This window comes from Poecilia mexicana, unplaced genomic scaffold (genome assembly GCF_051168715.1).
Source record: "Poecilia mexicana isolate PSO_F unplaced genomic scaffold, ASM5116871v1 scaffold_23, whole genome shotgun sequence".
NCBI classification, from domain to species: Eukaryota; Metazoa; Chordata; class Actinopteri; order Cyprinodontiformes; family Poeciliidae; genus Poecilia; species Poecilia mexicana.
Genome location: NW_028263392.1, coordinates 2,970,754 through 2,990,212, shown reverse-complemented (window position 1 = coordinate 2,990,212; position 19,459 = coordinate 2,970,754). Strand labels below are relative to the sequence as shown.

At 39.3% G+C, this 19,459-nt stretch overlaps 1 protein-coding gene and 1 pseudogene across 2 annotated transcripts; one reads left to right on the top strand and one right to left on the bottom strand.

Annotated features, from left to right (window-relative positions):
- Window positions 1-1,123: 1,123 nt before the first annotated feature.
- Window positions 1,124-18,028, bottom strand: LOC106903704 (NXPE family member 3-like; annotated as a pseudogene). Its single transcript, XR_015762233.1, has 5 exons — window positions 17,894-18,028; window positions 15,120-15,593; window positions 5,922-6,141; window positions 2,558-2,761; window positions 1,124-2,486 (listed from the first exon to the last, which is right to left on the bottom strand). The product of XR_015762233.1 is annotated as an NXPE family member 3-like (transcript).
- On the top strand, window positions 6,077-8,549 carry LOC148152467 (NXPE family member 3-like). Its single transcript, XM_088003271.1, has 5 exons — window positions 6,077-6,240; window positions 6,464-6,534; window positions 7,045-7,077; window positions 7,183-7,371; window positions 7,453-8,549. Exons 1-5 carry the CDS (start codon window positions 6,218-6,220, stop codon window positions 8,025-8,027), a joined length of 891 nt encoding a protein of 296 aa, XP_087859397.1. The 5' UTR covers window positions 6,077-6,217; the 3' UTR covers window positions 8,028-8,549.
- Window positions 18,029-19,459: the final 1,431 nt, after the last annotated feature.

Genomic DNA, 19,459 nt, shown 5'->3' with positions numbered 1-19,459 from the left:
GGATACCTCAGGTTTCTTAAATGCTTGTATTTGTTCAACATAAACATCGAAAAAGTAAAAGGTAACACATTTGTGAGTGGAATACTTGACAAAAAGAATCTGTTGAAAACAGGGAGCAACAAAGATGAAAGTAGCAAAAAAGGAATGCAGTTCTGAGGAATCTTTGGAGGACGGATCTTAAACATTCTTGAACGTTTATTTGTTCTTTCATGTCAGACAGGACAGTCTGGGGCCACACTGTGAGGGGCCACATTGTGTGGGGCCACACTGTGAGGGGCCACACTGTGAGGGGCCGCATCTAGGTGGCCACAAAAATCTGTGACATTATCTTTTTTGCTTGAGACAGAAGCGCCATGAGAATCAGACTCAATGTGATGAGACATGAAGAAGTCAGAAATAATGGTGAAATTCACAATTTCACAATTCAAACAATGAACAATTCACTCTTGTTTATTAGGAGCCTGATTTATTTCTTAAAAAGAGAAAACTGTGTTCATGCAACATGACTCGAGTAGATCATAAATTATGAAAACTATATAAATGAATGCTCTCCAAACATTTAGAAAACTGGGGAATATTGTGTCTAAGATTTATTTAGGAATAAATAACAATAAAGTTAAGCTGTGTTAGGAAGAAGAGAGTACAGAGAGTATAAGTTCTCAAATTGATCTGTTCTTCTCCTTTAATATGAACAGAACCGGGTCAGAACTGCTTGTAATAATTCATTTTAAAACACCCAAGGTCACAATATGATTATAGCTGCCAAATCATCAGCAGCGTCACATTAACACTTGAACTTTAACATAGATCATATGTTAAAGTTTTATTTGGATTCAACTCCATTTTAGTGGTTGTGAAGTTAAGAGGACGAAAATCTCAAAAATAAAACTGATTTGATGAACAAAATAAAAACTTTTGCTTGTCCTGAAGTTCAGTTCTCATTTTATTTTTAGCTTGTGTTCAATAACTGAAATATAATTGAACCAACCTGGTGCTATGCTGGTCATATAGGTCATAGGAAAGAAGAAAAAAAAAAGTCATATTTCATTATAATTAGTGTGTGGTTAGGAACACATTCACAGCCTGGGATCCACGAACAAAATATTCAGACCAACCACAAGCATTTACTTAGAAATGTTTTAATTAAACTTCCACCCTCAGGCAAAAAGTGGTCCAAAGCCAAGTATGAAACCAAACAGTTCATCACATCAGTTTTCCAAACACAATTAAAAAAATAAAAACTGAAGAATTACTGAAGGAGCAGACTGAAAACAACACAAGGGTTCAGATTTTTAAACCGGTTCAACTTGATTTCACTGTTCATGTTACAGTCGCCTGCAGCGATTAGAACATTTTAACAAAAGGAAAAGCAAACAAACCAGACTTATTCTGTGGTTCCAACAATGTTAACATAAACAGTAAATCACTTCCTGTCAGCTTCAACTAATATTCTTTAAATGTCTGTCTGCATGCAGGGCCAGCACACCTGCTAACAGAGCACAAAAAAAGAAGAAGGAAAAATTATAGTAATCGTAATAACATGTTAAAAATAAAAGCATGTGTCATGATGTGGTATTGTTGGTGAGGAAAGACGCTTGTAGGCCCAGGCTGACAATAGTAGAAATTTAATAATGAATCCAGAAACACAGGGAGAACCGAGGAACAAGATGTGCAGCAATAATTTTGTAAATTATGATAATTTAATGCAAAGTTGGCACTTTTAATGGACTTTAAATGCAACTTTTAGAGCAACTTTGCATTATAAGTGTCATTATTTACCGAATGACACTTCATGACAACTGTCATAAACATCCATAAAGGCTTCTTTATGTTCATGACAGGTGTTATTTTGTGTCAAAAATCCAATGGTAAGTATGTGTTACCAATCACCAATAGTTACCAGACCACCCAGATCTACAGCCTTCTGCTTCTTCCATGTGTCTTTAAAATTCACCTCTGGGGACATACGTGGGACAAAATAACATCTATCATATTCTTAATTATGGGTTGAGGTGGGTGGAGGTCATGTGGAAGGTAGTGGGCCTGGGTCATCTCCCAGGCATCCAGCAGTTTGACATTCACTTCTTTGAATATTGCTCTGAGTATCTTGTCTCGCTGCAATGCGTAGTAATCGTTGACGGTCAGCTTCAACCTTTTGGGATTACCAGTCCTGATGACAACCAGAGTATCTGGAGCTCTGGTCAACAACCGCACTACTGCCCTCCTTATGCTCAGCAGACGTCGGATGTAGACCTCCACAGGGTAAACGCCAAAGTGTGCCCAGACGCCAAAAATGACTACTGTGTTTGCGCCTCCAACTACACTGTCCAGTTCGTTGGCAACAAAGTGGAACTGGCTGACCGGCAACGTATAAGCACGGAGCGGAGGGCCGTGGCAGCGGAACGTCAATAAAATGTTGTTTTTATAGTCCAAGGCCATAAGGGGTCCAGTTTGTGGGGGGGTTTTCAGGTCAAACTTCTTGAGATCTGAAAGTGTAACAGAGAACTCATCAGAAAGAACCAATTCAAATTGTCAGACATTTCTACTGAGTATCTACCTGGAACTTTAGCAATTAAGAATTCAAACCACTGCCTGACGGTGGAGTCTCCATACAGATGGAGAACCTTCCCTTTCAGACACTGGCTGATTGCTGTGGCGTTGTTGAACTGATGAACTGTGGTGCCGTCTAGTGCTCGCCATGCACCCTGGTAGTAATAACCAGCAGGATTAGCTCTCATGGCTCCTCCTAGACGAGGGGAGATTCAGAAGAAGATCCAAAAAAGAAAAGAAAACCAAAAAGACGTTACGATCACTGAAGACTTAAAAAAGTGAATGCTAGTATTACTTTACAAAAACACCTTTGTGGATATTAATACATTTATAACCCAATTATACTAGCAGCAACTTTACCTGACATGTTAACAGGGACTGTTTCATTGAGAACTGGAAGAAAAAACAAATTATATTTAGTGATTGTGTATTCTGACAGTAACTTGAGCAGAAAAAACAGCTGTTCTACATTATGGTAGCTTCATAGCAGATCAGCCTTTTACGGGTTATTCAACAAAAATGCATGTCTTTCTAAATACATGCATTATGTTTGATGCAACTACATTTGACTCATTTTTATATACCTGAAATAAAGTCCAAACTGATCAGGTAAATTATAAAATGCCAGTGGACAAAGTTGTCTGAGAAAGCCACACAGAATAACTGCTTACATGTTTTCATCTCTTTCAGGCAATCAATAATTCATTGTAACACATTTATGACAATATAGCAACTTTTACCTTTTAGTTTTGGTAAAATGGTGATACTGGAAGGTCCTAAAGATGGAATGGAGACTTTCAAGTTGACCCCACTGTAACAAGAGCAAAGGAACTGGATGAAACACTCTTTACTAAAACCAAAACTAATTTTAACTGCTAATTCCAATATGCAGTCTTACTGAATGCCACATTTTCTACACTTTCATTCATTTGACTTCAGTTCAGGTTCATCACATTACTTGTAAATTAAAATAGAGTAGTCTGTACTGGTTTCCATTTTGTGACTAATCTATTTTGCATAACAGGTTCATCAGCTGTCTCTAGGACAGAGCTAACCTTCTTATTAGCTTGTTCAGGTTTTTAAGACCAGACGCTCTGATGCTGTTATCCCGACAGATGACTGCAGAGAAGTTTTTTTCCTCCATTTACCTTTTGTCTTTGTGTCCATTACTTTGACATAAAGTTTTATTTACATGAATATAAAGTGGAACATCATATTGAAAACCCTAATGCTTCACTTTTGAAAGTAAAACTGTTGGGTTTCATTTTGTCACTTAAGTAACAATTCTGAGTGCCACACTACCAGACAGGACACACTGGAAAAAATAAAATAAAAATGCCTCATATAGTAACAAAGAACAAATGTTGTCCTCCTTTTTGTCATATTGTGATCATTTTAAAATGTCCCCAATATTAATATAAATGAATACACTAATCTGTCTGATTCAATGGCATCAAAGAAAAAGAAACAAAGAAAAAACACCTGAAGGACTAAAAGATGTCAGCTTACTGTAGTGAACCTAGAAACGGCGGTGGAGGTTGGCGAGTAGGGGATCAGCTGGAGGTTCTGATACAAATCACCGACTTCCACGGCCGCCCCAAGTCATCAGGGGGAGATGTTCTGCTTGCTCGGCTGCACAACCCGACTCTTTTTGCAGGCGTTGCAGGGCGAGTGTTGGATCATCACAATGGCTCTTACACTGCTGTGTTCTCTCTACTCTGGGAAGGAAGTGCACATGTTGAGGTGAGACTAAAACATTTCTTGATAAGCGAGCCAGTAACATATCCTAACTCAACTAAATGAACCTTTTTAATGATTTGTGATAAGAGGAAACAGACAATCTCATGTTTAGATGACTTTATTTCCAACCTACAACATGTTAGGATCACAGGGAATAACATGAACATAGGAAGAAATGATATAAACCACAAGAGAAGCACCTGAGGAGGACAAACGTATCTTTCCTTCGTATAAAGCAGACTATACTTCTCCAGCGGCTGTTGGGCGAGAACTGGGGTGTATTCATCTGGTCTACCACCGGGTCATACATTAATACTGTACCTAAGATGAATTTAGGGAGAACATGTGGGAGGTTCCATTCAGAAAATGGAGTTACACTTAAACAGCACATAAAACATTCAAGTACAGTCCCAAGACTCCAGAAAGAAATAGCCCTTGTATCCAGACGAAGGTCGGTACAAGACCTAACCTTTCACATAAGGCAGCCAGGCAAGTGTGTGAAAGGCAAACGTGTCTAATGTAAAACTAAAGAACAAAACCAACAAAAAAAAAAATGACATCCTTCAACTTTTCTTCTCAAATTGTGCAGTGTTGCTTTTTAAAAGCAATAATATACAACATTGATAAAGGTTTTTTGCCAAACCACTGGACTCAATGAATCCAGATGATCCAAAAAGTGTGTAACAAGTGTGTAAAATTCAGCACCTAGGAATCTAGAGTGATTCTACAAACAACTGTGTAAGAATGGCTTGAGCTTCCAGTGGTGCATTATTATAGCAAAGAGGAAGAAACTGAAAAAGACAGGCAACACAGCCTCAGGGTGTGAGGCTTCATGCAACTGACAAATTGACTTGATTGTTTCTCATGAATCCAAGCTGTACATCATCAAGTATAGTAAAAACCTCTGGATGGATTTAAACCTCTCTGCTGCTGAAACCCAGAGTTGTGGAGTCGTGTTCCATCAAGCCTTTCTGTCTGGAAATCAAATAAGTCTCAGGTCAGCAATTAGTAGCTGAATGAAACTTCCTTGGCTGCCCTGTGTGAAATCTAAAGTTTGGTTCAGGTAGAATTATACTGAGTGAGGCTGGATTTTTTTTGTTGGTTATTATTTTTCCTTGAGCCTTTTATACAGTTGTATCCTCCCTACTTTGTAGATACCAAACTAAAAGGGAAAGTTGTTTCTTGTTCCAACATGCCTGCAAATTAAAGCACTAAGGACCTCCATAATATTAAAATATGATAAAAGAACTTAACTGGCCAGCAAAGAATATGACAGACAAATTAGAACAGAGTCTGTGAGTCAAGCTCTGTCACCCACGTATAGCACCACTGGAAGAACGGTCAAAGGCTCGCTTAAACACACTTCTAGATACAGGAAGATTTTCCAGAATCTATTATAGCTGGAGAGTGTTATGTGACATTATACCTGCACCTAAACCCTCTGTGTTAAGTGTGAAGAGGAGACAAGTGAATATGTTTGGAAACGTCGTCACATTTGAGAGAGAACTTTTCTATTTTGTCATAAATAGTGCTATTTAAATGTAGTGAATTTGCAAGAACAATATCTCTGTAAAGACAAATATTCTATGTACCTAAAATAAAGATAGATACAAGATTGGACTTAATCTTACAAGACTGGACTTTTCGTGAACAGGTGACCCTGGTCCATCCCAGTGAGGCGGTCACTGTGCTGGACAGAATCACCCAGCAGAACCCTGGCAGAGTTTCTTTAAAAGGCATCTTCCGCTCTGGCTCAGTCACTGAAGCTACTGCTTGTAACGTGTGCCTCAAGGCGCCCCCCGAAAAGCTCTGCAACTTCACCGACATCCGCACCGGCGAGCCCTGGTTCTGCTACAAGCCAAAGAAACTCAAATGTGAACACAGAGTCATTCACTCATTTGGAGGATTCGGTCTGAAACTAAAGCCGATGGAGGAAAAGCTCTTTCAAAGGTAAGCTTTATATCTGGTTTAATGCAACCATTTTAACTTTGCATGACATGACATGCAAAATTAATTTGCTACCAAATAAGTGGCGGTAATTGTACCATGAGCAACGGATCCTTTCTTCCTTTAACACCATGCTTAAACATACTTGGATCAAAATACATCATATTCAATTCAAGAATCCATTGGAAGTGAAGATGTTTAATATATTTTCTGTGCTGTGCTACAGGGGTGTAAATATGAAAGTCTTCATTCGAGCATCAGGGTCTTCCAACGTCACTATTTTACCCAAACTAAAAGGTAACATTTCTGTATTTTCCACAGTCTTGATAGATAAACAAGCTTGATGATGTAGTTCGGTGCCCAGCCCCATTCCTTCTCCACCAGGTGGCTCCACCAGCCACCACACAGCTGTCAGTCAAGTGGCAGTCTGGCTGCTGTGTGTCCTTTGGACTGTTTGCACCAACTTTCAACATCATCAGCCCAATGTGAAAACGGTTTTGCACAAAGCAGCTTACTGTGCAACAAAAGATGTATGTATGTGGCTGTAAAAATGTAGCTCTGAGCGGACATGTCCAACGGACACCCAGTTTGATTCTGCATTGAGTCTGCCAGCAGAGTGAAGTACACCAGAGCACATGGGGTACATACTCATGTTGTACATACTTAGTGACATACGCATGTTTGTCTTAATTACACATAAACATGGATTTACCATAACTACTGTAGAATAGATTTTTTCAGCTGGAATGAAAATCCCTACCATCACAATAGTGAAATCACTAACCCTTCAATATTATTTTCTTCCAGTTCTGAATGAAACAGTTCCCACAAACACATCAGGTAAATTTGGTCTAATTGTGTAAAAATACAACAATCTTTAAAAATACTGTTTTTGGCCTTGATTTTCTTCTTGGCTAATCTTTTTAACCTTCTTTCTGACTTTAGGGGGAAGTGTGAGCGCTCAACCTGCTGGTTATTATTACCAGGGGATTTGGCGAGCACTAGATGGCACCACAGTTCACCAGCTTACTAACAACTCTGCAATTAGCCAGTGTTTGAGTGGCAAGGTGCTCCACCTGTATGGAGACTCCACCATCAGGCAGTGGTTTGAATATTTAATCTCAGCAGCACCAGGTAGACGCCCAATAGAAATGTCTAGTAACAACTGAAATTGGTTCATGTTACAGTCTAATCTGCTCTTTTTCACGATTTCAGATCTAAAGAAGTTTGACCTGAAAAGTCGAACGCAGACAGGACCTTTTATGGCCTTGAATTACGCTAAGAACATCTTGGTGACGTTCCGCTGCCACGCTCCTCCCATCCGTTTCGGTAACTTGCCGGTCAGTCAGGCACGATACATTGCCAACGAACTGGATGGTTTGGTTGGAGGTGAAAACACGGCTATAGTTATTGGAGTTTGGTCGCACTTCAGCACTTTCCCTGTTGAGGTCTACATCCGGCGCCTGCTGAGCATACGGAGGGCAGTGGAGCGGCTGCTGACCAGAGCTCCAGGTACGCTGGTCATCATCAGGACCGCGAACCCCAAAGCGCTGTCCCTCTACGAGACTCTGACCAACAGTGACTGGTTTTCTATTCAACGTGACAAAATACTCAGGACATTATTTAAAGGGGTGAAAGTCCGATTTGTGGATGCCTGGGAGATGACCTTGGCCCACTACCTGCCACACAACCTCCATCCACAGCGTCCCATAATAAGTAACATGCTAAATGTTGTTTTATCACACATATGTTCTCCAGCAGGGAACTTTACAGAAACAAAAAAGTTGTAGAATATAACCTGGTAATTGGGTAACCATTGGTGATTGGTGACACTTGATCTATATCACGTTAAAGACATGTCAACCAGCAGTTCTGAAGATGGAATAAAAATTAGCAACACAGAAGTAAGTAAAGGAAATTTGATGCTGGGATGAAATGGCCTCCAAGGAAACTTTGAAGAAATACAAATAGGTGGAGGGGTAGACGCAGTGGACCCAGGTTTGTAGAATCAATTAAGATTTTAATGAGTGACCTCACAGAAAACCAGGCAGCATACTTAAACTTAGAGACAAGGAACTCAACACTGGTACCACTGGCAACGAGGACAAATGACAGCAAAGACAATGACATGTGACACGACAAGGAGCCGGGAACACAGGTGGGATTAAATACACCAGGGGCAATCAGGGAACCCGAGACACAGCTGAGAGCAATCAAGGGCAGACAGACAACACAGAAAACATCAAATCCTCACAAAGTCTTTATTTATATTGAAATTTAAATGTTAATAAAAACATTTATTTTATAAAAAATGTGTTAAATGATTTTTTTAGATCCTACCATCTAATTTCCTATCAGAAATGTGAGAATGAAAATAATCTAATCCTGCCAGCAGTAAGTGTTCATCATGATTACATTGTGTTAGTTGGCAACCAACTGGGGTTTTCTTCCAGTGTTACAGCAAAAAGGTAAAGATTAAAACATTGGTTTCTTTTCCCCTACTTCCCAGCAGTCCATTGCATTATGCCTCAGTCTGAAGTCTCGTAAACACCCATGAATGAACATGGTCTCACAAAGGTCAGATGGTTGAAAGAAGAAAAAAAGAAGAGAGAGTGGCATGATGGTTTTATGCGACCCTCACTCTGTACCTCACTTATCGGCCACGCCTCCTTGTTGTTATGCATTGTTGGACATTAAGGTCAGCTGTTGTTTTTTTTGTAAGCTTCAGTTACAAAAACCTTCAAAACTTAAGTAATGACTTGAAAACTGTGTCACTTCCTCAATATACTCAATGCAAATGCTGAATTACACACGCACACACATGCACACGCACGCACACACACACGCACACACACACACACATGCTTATGCACGCATACATGTAAAATTAAATGTCACAGATCACACTGAAGACTTCAGTTAGTGTTCACAGGCCTGCTTCATTTTCAAGCATTTCTTTCCTGTGCAAATTCAAATCAAAATGAATTAAAAGCATTATTTTCTTGAGTTCAGATGGTAACGAGCTTCATCATTTGACATGTTTGACAAAAATAGATGACTGACCAAAGATTGTTTTGCATTTTTCTGCCCAAACCCTCCTTGCTTCATGTATCCGCTGCTCTTTGCATTTACTAATCCTGGGATTATTTCCAGGGACGTAACTGTTTACACATGGCTGTCGATGTTGGCCAAGTAATCCCCTCATAAGTGGAATACAGCACTGAAATAACATACATTCATCAACATCAGTGCCATTGGAGTAAGTTGAATAGTGTAATCTAGTGAGTCATGCTTGAAGTATTGTGACATCTGTGCCATGTGTTAAGACAACTTTTATTGTGGATCCAGCGGACTCAAAGCCCAAGCCTGTTCTAACTGATCCGCTTTTTAGGATTATGGCAGCATTGTGTGGTAACAAAACCTTAATATGTACAACTTGAGCACCATAGCTCTCTGAAAAGACACCTGTCAACATGACTGATGACTGGTGTCAGATTCTTGTACAGTAGCTATTAAACAAATACTGGTGTTCCTCACCTCCTCCAGGCATCAACCTGAACACAAGGCGTCATCCATTTGAAAAGTCTCCAATACAGCAAAAGGGCATGAACATGAACCACATCAGGGGTAAAAGCAAAGATCTTAAAAATCTTAAGCCTTAAGTCCTCATCTCCAGGATCTGCTCTTGTATTTGGAACCTGCTTTAGAGCTTTCTTTAGGCACTAAAAAAATGTGCTGAACAGTTTTAGTAATAAGTCTAGAATGTTTCTTTATCCTGAAAGAAAAAGAGAAGTTTATTTAAAAATACTGCTAAAATCTCATGTTATCTTGCTCTCCTGAATCCAGTACCAGGGATTCAGTCTGTGGGAAAGAACACTGGCATTCGGTCCTCAGTCAACATTTACTGGAAGGCAGTTTTGAAATTCAGATGCCCAAGATCCACAAAACCTGATTTATGATTTGCATTTCAGATTTCAACAACGAGTAAAGTAAAGGCGGCGAAGATGCAGAACAGCAGAACTGGGAAGGCAGGAAGGCCAAAGGAGCGAAAAGGGATAATGTCAAAGTTATTGTGTCACAACATCTCTCTCTGAAATGCATCTGAAGTTCATTATGGAATACATCAGTTCCTTCTGTTACACAATAACATCCCAACCCTTATTACTTCTGACTCAAGAACATAAGCTCTGAATCAGCTTGTCTCCTGAGGTTGAACACGCTCTGGTTCCACCACACTCCAGACATTTCTCAAACAAAATTCATTTTGCCCCGATTGACTTGACTGCTCCTTTTTTTTTTGTACCCCCAACTTATTTTTCATTTTGTATGGAGTCCCCTTGCGGATCTAGGGGAATTGTTTTCGTTTGCGTTACCTCACAGAAGTAATGCATTCCTGTGCCATAGTTTTGCGTTCCCTCGCAGTGACATACTGGTTGGTTCATGCGGCAAAACTGAACCCTGAAACTCTTTCTGCTTTATGAAGGTTTTTCCATGTGTGTTAATATCTTGTTTGTAAGATATCTGAAGTTTTAGATTTTTATTTTTCTTTAGGATAGAAATGCAAAACAGGTCAAACATTAGCTTTCCATCTCTTGCCATCCTTTGTAAGACATAATCAGAAACTTTCTGTAAGATGGAAAGAAAGAAAAACTATTTGGAATATTTTTGAGTTTTTTTTATTTAAACACTTGTTTGGAAGTGTGGGGTAATACTCACAGTCCCTCTAGAAAAAATTACTCAACCCCTTCGATGTTTTAACGTTTCCATTTCATTTACAAATCAATCGTCAGCAATACAATTTGACTTTTGACTAAAGAAATGACAGAAATGAATCTTAAGTCAAAGTGAAAACTGATTACCACAAAAATATTTGATGTAAAAATTAAAAATAACTGCATAAATATTCATTCAATATTCATACATTAGTTGCTCATTCCAAAGTTCACATGGCACAAAGGATGCTATTGATTAAATGTAACATGTTCTGACAATGTCTGGGCTGAAGGCTCAACTAAATCAGCCACGCGCCGCAGCTGTTTGCAGTGACTTCATATTGCTGAAGAAAGGCAATAAAATGGGACACAATTGCAGAGAAAATTCCTCTTTTGTTCAGTAAACCAACAACACTTTGCTCCATCTGTTGACGCAGGAAATGACAGACAAGTAAAACCAGTAGAGGCAGTGGGTGATGACATCACTGCTAAGCATCTCTGATGATTTCTTTTACTTTTTTTCTCTCTGATTTTGTTATTCTGCTCAAACTGGGATAACAGGATATGACATTTGATTGTGCTATATAATGTTAATAATAAAAAAGATAATAATGATAATAAACCTGATTTCTGGTGGGCCATAAACCCCTTATGAAGATACAAAAGCTTCATCAAACGTTAGATGGTGGCTTTGGCTCAACCTGCTGTGGATAGAAGTTCCCCCTAATAAATGAAATCATCATTTGAAAACTGTTAATTCTTTACTCAAATAAATGTCTTCTGTAAAATGAAAATTATTCACACGAGTTTTTAAAACTCCCGGATGTTTTGAACTCAAGTGAAGCTAACACAAATGCAAGAGTGAAAAGCCTTTAATTTGGTTGGAAAATAACTAAATTATAGGCTGTCAGCATAGTTGAAGCTCATTAGTGGCAGCGATTAACTTCTCTTTTAGGATTTCAGGGTGTGGAGACAAAGACCTGTTCTCCTGCTTCATAAATAAATGAAGGTTGTTATTATTTGTAATTTTCTGCTTTTGATAGTTCAGAGATAAGAGACCAGACTTCTTGGACATTCCCCCAGGTGTATCACAGGGGTCAATGTTTGGCCCAAAATGATTTAACTTACATATTTCAACATTACATATTTATTTTCAGAAGACAGTTATTTTTGTAAAGAAACGCAATCGAGCTTAAAACAAATATAGTACGCTCTTCTGGATACCTCAGGTTTCTTAAATGCTTTTATTTGTTCAACATAAACATCGAAAAAGTAAAAGGTAACACATTTGTGAGTGGAATACTTGACAAAAAGAATCTGTTGAAAACAGGGAGCAACGAAGATGCAAGTAGCACAAAAAGGAATGCAGTTCTGGGGAATCTTTGGAGGACGGATCAAAAACATTCTTGAACGTTTATTTGTTCTTTCATGTCAGACAGGACAGTCTGGGGCCACACTGTGTGGGGCCACACTGTGAGGGGCCGCACCTAGGTGGCCACAAAAATCTGTGACATTATCTTTTTTGCTTGTGACAGAAGCGCCATGAGAATCAGACACAATGTGACGAGACATGAAGAAGTCAGAAATAATGGTGAAATTCACAATTTCAGAATTCAAACAATAAACAATTCACTCTTGTTTATTAGGAGCCTGATTTATTTCTTAAAAAGAGAAAACTGTGTTCATGCAACATGACTCGAGTAGATCATAAATTATGAAAACTATATAAATGAATGCTCTCCAAACATTTAGAAAACTGGGGAATATTGTGTCTAAGATTTATTTAGGAATAAATAACAATAAAGTTAAGCTGTGTTAGGAAGAAGAGAGTACAGAGAGTATAAGTTTTCAGATTGATCTGTTCTTCTCCTTTAATATGAACAGAACCGGGTCAGAACTGCTTGTAATAATTCATTTTAAAACACCCAAGGTCACAATATGATTATAGCTGCCAAATCATCAGCAGCGTCACATTAACACTTGAACTTTAACATAGATCATATGCCAAAGTTTTATTTGGATTCAACTCCATTTTAGTGGTTGTGAAGATAAGAGGACGAAAATCTCAAAATAAAACTGATTTGATGAACAAAATAAAAACTTTTGCTTGTCCTGAAGTTCAGTTCTCATTTTATTTTTAGCTTGTGTTCAATAACTGAAATATAATTGAACCAACCTGGTGCTATGCTAGTCATATAGGTCATAGGAAAAAAGGGGAAAAAAAGAGTCATATTTCATTATAATTAGTGTGTGGTTAGGAACACATTCACAGCCTGGGATCCATGAACAAAATATTCAGACCAACCACAAGAATTTACTTAGAAATGTTTTAATTAAACTTCCACCCTAAGGCAAAAAAATGGTCCTGCCGCAAAGCCAAGTATGAAACCAAACAGTTCATCACATCAGTTTTCCAAACACAATTAAAAAATAAAAACTGAAGAATTACTGAAGGAGCAGACTGAAAACAACACAAGGGTTCAGATTTTTAAACCGGTTCAACTTGATTTCACTGTTCATGTTACAGTCGCCTGCAGCGATTAGAACATTTTAACAAAAGGAAAAGCAAACAAACCAGACTTATTCTGTGGTTCCAACAATGTTAACATAAACAGTAAATCACTACCTGTCAGCTTCAACTAAATGTCTTTAAATGTCTGTCTGCATGCAGGGCCAGCGCACCTGCTAACAGAGCACAAAAAAAGAAGAAGGAAAAATTATAGTAATTGTAATAACATGTTAAAAATAAAAGCATGTGTCATGATGTGGTATTGTTGGTGAGGAAAGACGCTTGTAGGCCCAGGCTGACAATAGTAGAAATTTAATAATGAATCCAGAAACACAGGGAGAACCGAGGAACAAGATGTGCAGCAATAATTTTGTAAATTATAATAATTTAATGCAAAGTTGGCACTTTTAATGGACTTTAAATGCAACTTTTAGAGCAACTTTGCATTAAAAGTGTCATTATTTACCGAATGACACTTCATGACAACTGTCATAAACATTCATAAAGGCTTCTTTATGTTTATAACAGTGTCATGTCAGTCTTATGCAAACCCCTTCAAATAAAGTGTTACCAAATAATCTCTGGGATTTATGTCAGAATGAAAACCTGCAATACTTTCATCATGTGTTCAAAACGATTTTTCAGGTTCCACAGTTTACACAGCATGAAGAAAATAAATAATAATGTTTTTATTGTTAAGATAACATTAGCTACAGACTTCACTATATTAATTTTGACTCATTTTTTTTGAGTAATTTTAAATGTCAAAAGGAAGATAATGTTCCTATGTCTTCAGCTATGTTGCTGTTGATCGTCATTCGAGCAACATAAACACACAACATAACTAATATTATTTAAGCAACAACTGCATAGCTGTCCTTCTGAAAATATTATTGCAGAATTCTACATTGATTTACGTCAGAATACTTCAGGTTGTGGGAAAGTCTTAGCAACAGGGCTGAGGAAAGACAACTGAGGCAAAATTGGATGTTGACTGTTCAGATTTAGGGTTATGTTCTTTTGTTGAACATTTAATGCACTGAAAGCTTTGATACACCATAAAGTCCTTACATTTTTCCATAAAACACCGACCCAGCATCTGCTTCTTTTTGTTAATAGTTTTCTCTGTCCTTATGAACAGCTGGATTATTTTGTGTCAAAAATCCAATGGTAAGTATGTGTTACCAATCACCAATAGTTACCAGACCACCCAGATCTACAATCTCCTACTTCTTCCATGTTTCTTTCTTTCCAGTGATTAGACTGGATAAAAAGAGTTCATACTCCATGAGAATCAAGAAAATTGTACTTTTACTGAAATTGGCAAGTCATTGTATTTCTTGTATAGTCAGTAATGTTCTGACTATACCTATCGAACATTTATTGCACAAAACACTCCTGGGGCAAATCAACAGGAGAAATGTTACTTAAACTGAGTTTCTGGTTTTCAAAAGTTGTACCTAAAAATTATGTTGAAAACATTCTGACAGAACTACTAAATCAGGGCAAATTAATAAACTCATAAAAATATTAGATTACCTTCCTACTATTAGCATTCAGGTCCTAAACACCCAGAACTCATGACACAAAAGGCTTATTTAGGTGAGAGTAAAAAGGAGGTCTTATCTAAGTCACACTGTTGGCACATTTTAGAGGAAAACATTCAGTCTTACCTCAACCTGTGCGCTTCCTTCCCAGAGTAAAGGGAAAACAGCCGAGTAGGAACCATTGTGATGATGAAAGACTTTCCCCACCACACCTGCATCAACAGTTGGGTTGTGCAGCCGAGCAAATACGACGTCTCCACCAGATTTCTTGGGACGTCCAAGAAAGTCATTCATTTTTATCAAGACCTCCAGCTGATCACCAACGTGCCAACTTCCCCCTCCGTCACGTGGAAGGATGGTGAAAGTGCTGTGAGCAGCATGACTGGTGTCAGTCAGAGAGAAGTTATCTGGGACAGATGGTGTTTCAGGCCAGGTGATGTAGTTCTTTAAAAATTCTAACTCAAGAGCGTCTTCAGGTAACACAGAGTGGAAGGAGCAGAAACTGGTTGGCTTAGGAGGCTCAGTAGAACGTTTCAGAGTTCTGGTGGTGGGAATCAGAGCCTCAGTGGTGGGAACTTTCGTCTTCAGCTAGAGAATAAAGTTTAGAGATTGAACAAATCAAGTGACATGAAAACAGTTTTAGTACCAAATACTGATTATATGTTTAGTCCTTACACTCCCTCACTGAATTTAATTAACATTTTGATTCTCTTCCTCAATTAGCATGAAACTGGTTGAATATTTTTGTTCTATGCCTGTTCAGTTTGAATGTGAAAACTGTCGAACTGTATTTTTACAAGCCTATGGTGGTTCTGTAGTTGGAGTTCATGAACCAGTACTCACCTCTGCTAATTTACTGTTTATGTGATCAGCGATGTTGGGGTTGCTAACTACGACCCATATGACAAAGAAAGTCAACAACAGAAAGATCCATCCGAACTTCAGAGGAAAACGTTTTCTTAAAGCCTGGCCTCCCAGTAGGAGTGACGACTCGATCTGGCTCTGTGTTAATAGACAAAAACAAAAAGTCACTTATGGGTGGCTGTCAAGTCCTAATTCTGATTTAAAAAGTGAAATGTGTTTTAGACCACTGGAGAGAGGGACCAGCTTCACTGTGAACATGTATGAATATGTGGATGCGGACAATGGATAGATGAATGATTCTTCATTTATTCACGATTAGAGAACAAGATAATGAATATTCACATTTATCCACTGGGTGTGGGGGAGGGGGGGAGACATGATCAAGTCTAAAACTTAAAGGGTGAGGATGAGATGCACATTACTTTGCTGTACATTGAACCCCCTAAAAGAATGAATTCCTTTTTGCTCTAAACATGAGCTCATAAAACAATTTTGACTGGTGACTTTAGTCTTCTATGACTAAGCAATCGCATTGAACAGACAAGCAAATAGTTTACCGTCTTTATCCCATCTTCAAATGTCCGTTTTCTTAATGCCATCTGGTCCAGGAGCGCTATTCTCACTGGAACCTTTCAAGGCAACTAGAACCTCATCTGGAGTTATGGGCATGATGAGAGGTTCGTTATCAGCCTTAGGGAGAGAACCAAAGATCCCAAGCTCCTTGTAATTGTGTCTATTCCCATAGGCTTCTGTATGTGTCCTCAACCACCTCTTTACTTATGTCACAATTTCTCATGTGGCTACTACCCAGTATCAAGGATGCTGCAGCTGGCATGTTACTTTTTATCAATTCCTGTATGTTCTTGAATTTTGTCCTCTAATTTTTCTGATGGTCACATGTCGACTCAAGCTGGCTCTGAGTTTCCGACCATGTGGAAGCTTCCTACCCATCAGACACCTCATGTGTCTGATGTACTCCTTGAGTCTTGTGTTAAGCACAGCAGGAGAGGACCGAAGGGGGTGAAGGCCTCTATCAGGAACATTTGTTTCCCTTGCCAACATTTCCATGCCACATTTAAGCGAGAGTTTTGATTGGGAGGTTCCTTTCTGTTTGGGGGTGGGGGAGATCGGGACAAACAGCCTGTTATCCAAGTCAATATCCGCTGAGTATTCCCTAGGGGAAGGTCCCCTTTCTGTATTGCCACTGAGAGCCATTGCTTTCTGTTCTTATGCACTGATAGTACTCTCTGGGAGCTGAATAAGGCTGGACACGTGGCAGCAGAAGGGTTTCGATCTCGCATCTCTCTTACTTACTTTTGCACATTTTGCAGCATGACATACCACGCTGGCAAGGCTTGTTTTCATACAACGGCCCTTTCCGCAAAACCAGCTAGATGTACAGGCCAGTGCTTGTCTTGGAAGTGTTTATGCCCCTTAGCAATGGAGGCAAGCACCACCCCACAGAGAGGACATGCCAGCTCTTTCCATGGAACAACAAGACCCACATTGATTGTCCGCAGAAAAAGGATTTGGGGTTGATCTCGGATGGAATGTAACCCTCAAATCTGGAGTACAAGCTTGTCCTTCAGGTCTTTCATATGAAACAGGTGCAATCCAGTCCTGGACAACAGGGCTTTTTGGAACTGGGGATGTGACATACAACAAGTCACAATTGCTACAGAAACCGGATGCCTATATCGCATCTGGATGTGGACATGTGGAGAGTCAACATACATCTAGAGGAAATTGAGCTTCCCATCTGCCCAAAGGACATCCCACAGTGTGGGATGGATGGCTACTGGGAGACGATCCAAGTCTGTTTGGTAGTTGGTGGCCTTGTGGATGCCCAAGATTGAATAGAGGGATCCACGAGTGCCTACCAAGTCCTTAAGGGCATATGTGGACATCTGCGTCCACATATGCCTGCAGTGATTTTACATGCCGCATGGACCGACAGACTGGCGACACCAAATGGGTCCACCAGATCTGTCATGTCAGACACATCCTGATCTTTCTTACCAAACTTGGTCAGCAACAGAGCTGACTTCAAGCAAGTGGCTGTTGGCTATGCTCTGTAGAGCTTTGCCCAGAACATACATAACCACACAAGCGTGAACATTGTACATGGTTTTCCTAAACACCATGTTCAGGAAGACCATGGATCCTAAACATGGTCTTCCTATGTCATAGGAGACTGGTTCCAACATCAGGGTCATATGGTACCCGCCATCCACGTGCCCGATTGTGTAATCAGTGGCATTCTTTAACCCCTTCAAGCCACCTGGACTGCACTTAGTCAGGTCCACATGCTTCTTCAGAAAGTGGGTTAGGGTTAGGAATACAGCTAAAAATAGAGAATACATATTTTTACTAAAGCAGGAATACAGCTGCTTGTCTCAATCGACAATTCAAATCTTCTTTTAAATGAGTTAAAGCCTACTGAGAATAAATAAATATTTTCTGGGTTTTCTTCCACTGAGCCTTTTCGCATAACGCCCCAAGTCCACTGTGGTCCATTAAAGATTGAATCATTGAAGTGGTGGTCATGACCAAACAGGATGGAGCAGCATTACTGATGCGTTTTAGCTTTTGACTGACCAATTACAAGCACATTGACAGAAATGTTCAACATTTCGTATGTCTGACAGACCACCGACCCACGAGCATTGTCGTCTATAGTTTCACCTCAATGAAAACTAAGACATCTTGTCAAGACTTAGACACCAAAGAGCCATGTCATTTTCACCGTAGTCACGGGAAAAAAAAAAGTGGTCAACAAAATAATTTCATTGTCGTAATCATTAAAGAAATTAACATTGCGTGGCTTTGACCTGCAGTCACTGGCTACGTGCACACAGCAACGAGTCGCTTAGAGTGGAAGAGAGAAAAAGGCAAATGATGGCAACGCGCTCCCGAAGGCCAGTCTGTTACTGCACCCCAGCTCAAAGCAGTCGAATATGAATTACAAAATATATCTAATTAGCCAACCCCACAAAAAATGGACAAAGAAAATCCTTTTAAAATCTAGAAACAAAAATAAGCTAAAAATAATAATAATACATTAACAAAAATAATTAGAATGTGCCCAAAGCACCACCCAAAGACGCAGCCCACAAGAAACAACCCTTTCAGTGAAAAAAGAAAGCACGACTGGAGGCAAGTTTGAAAACTTGCCTCCAGTCGTAGAAAAAGACATCGTTTTTGTTTCAGCACTGGACAGCTCCTGTACGTCCACGTCTGAGTTCATGTGTGCATCAGATTGTTCGCTGGAAACAAGTAACAGATTTATGTAAGAATTTATCCTCAGCGTAAGGCTCCAGCATATTAAGGTGACACAAACATGATCTCTGCCTTCGATCAGGGGTAGATACCAACTAATCCCTGTCACCGACGCTCCTCTTAATCAGGTAAGGTCCTCTGTAGCGCGCTAGAAAACTTGCTGGGATAGGAAGGATTACTAGAATTTTTTAAGAAGGTTCACACACTCTCCTGATTTTTCCTTGGCTCTCAAAAAAATAGGAAAAAAAAATCCAGCAAACAGTTGTAGTCCTTTTCAAATTCTAAACAGTTTGTGCAAAGGTTTGCTTTCA

What these genes read in the sequence shown, in the direction of transcription:
- LOC148152467 (XM_088003271.1), top strand. Translation starts at nt 6,218, where the DNA reads ATGGAGGAAAAGCTCTTTCAAAG. An exon ending in TATTTTACCCAAACTAAAAG is followed by an intron (nt 6,535 to 7,044) that starts GTAACATTTCTG and finishes ATTTTCTTCCAG; the next exon opens with TTCTGAATGAAACAGTTCCC. An exon ending in TTTAATCTCAGCAGCACCAG is followed by an intron (nt 7,372 to 7,452) that starts GTAGACGCCCAA and finishes TCACGATTTCAG; the next exon opens with ATCTAAAGAAGTTTGACCTG.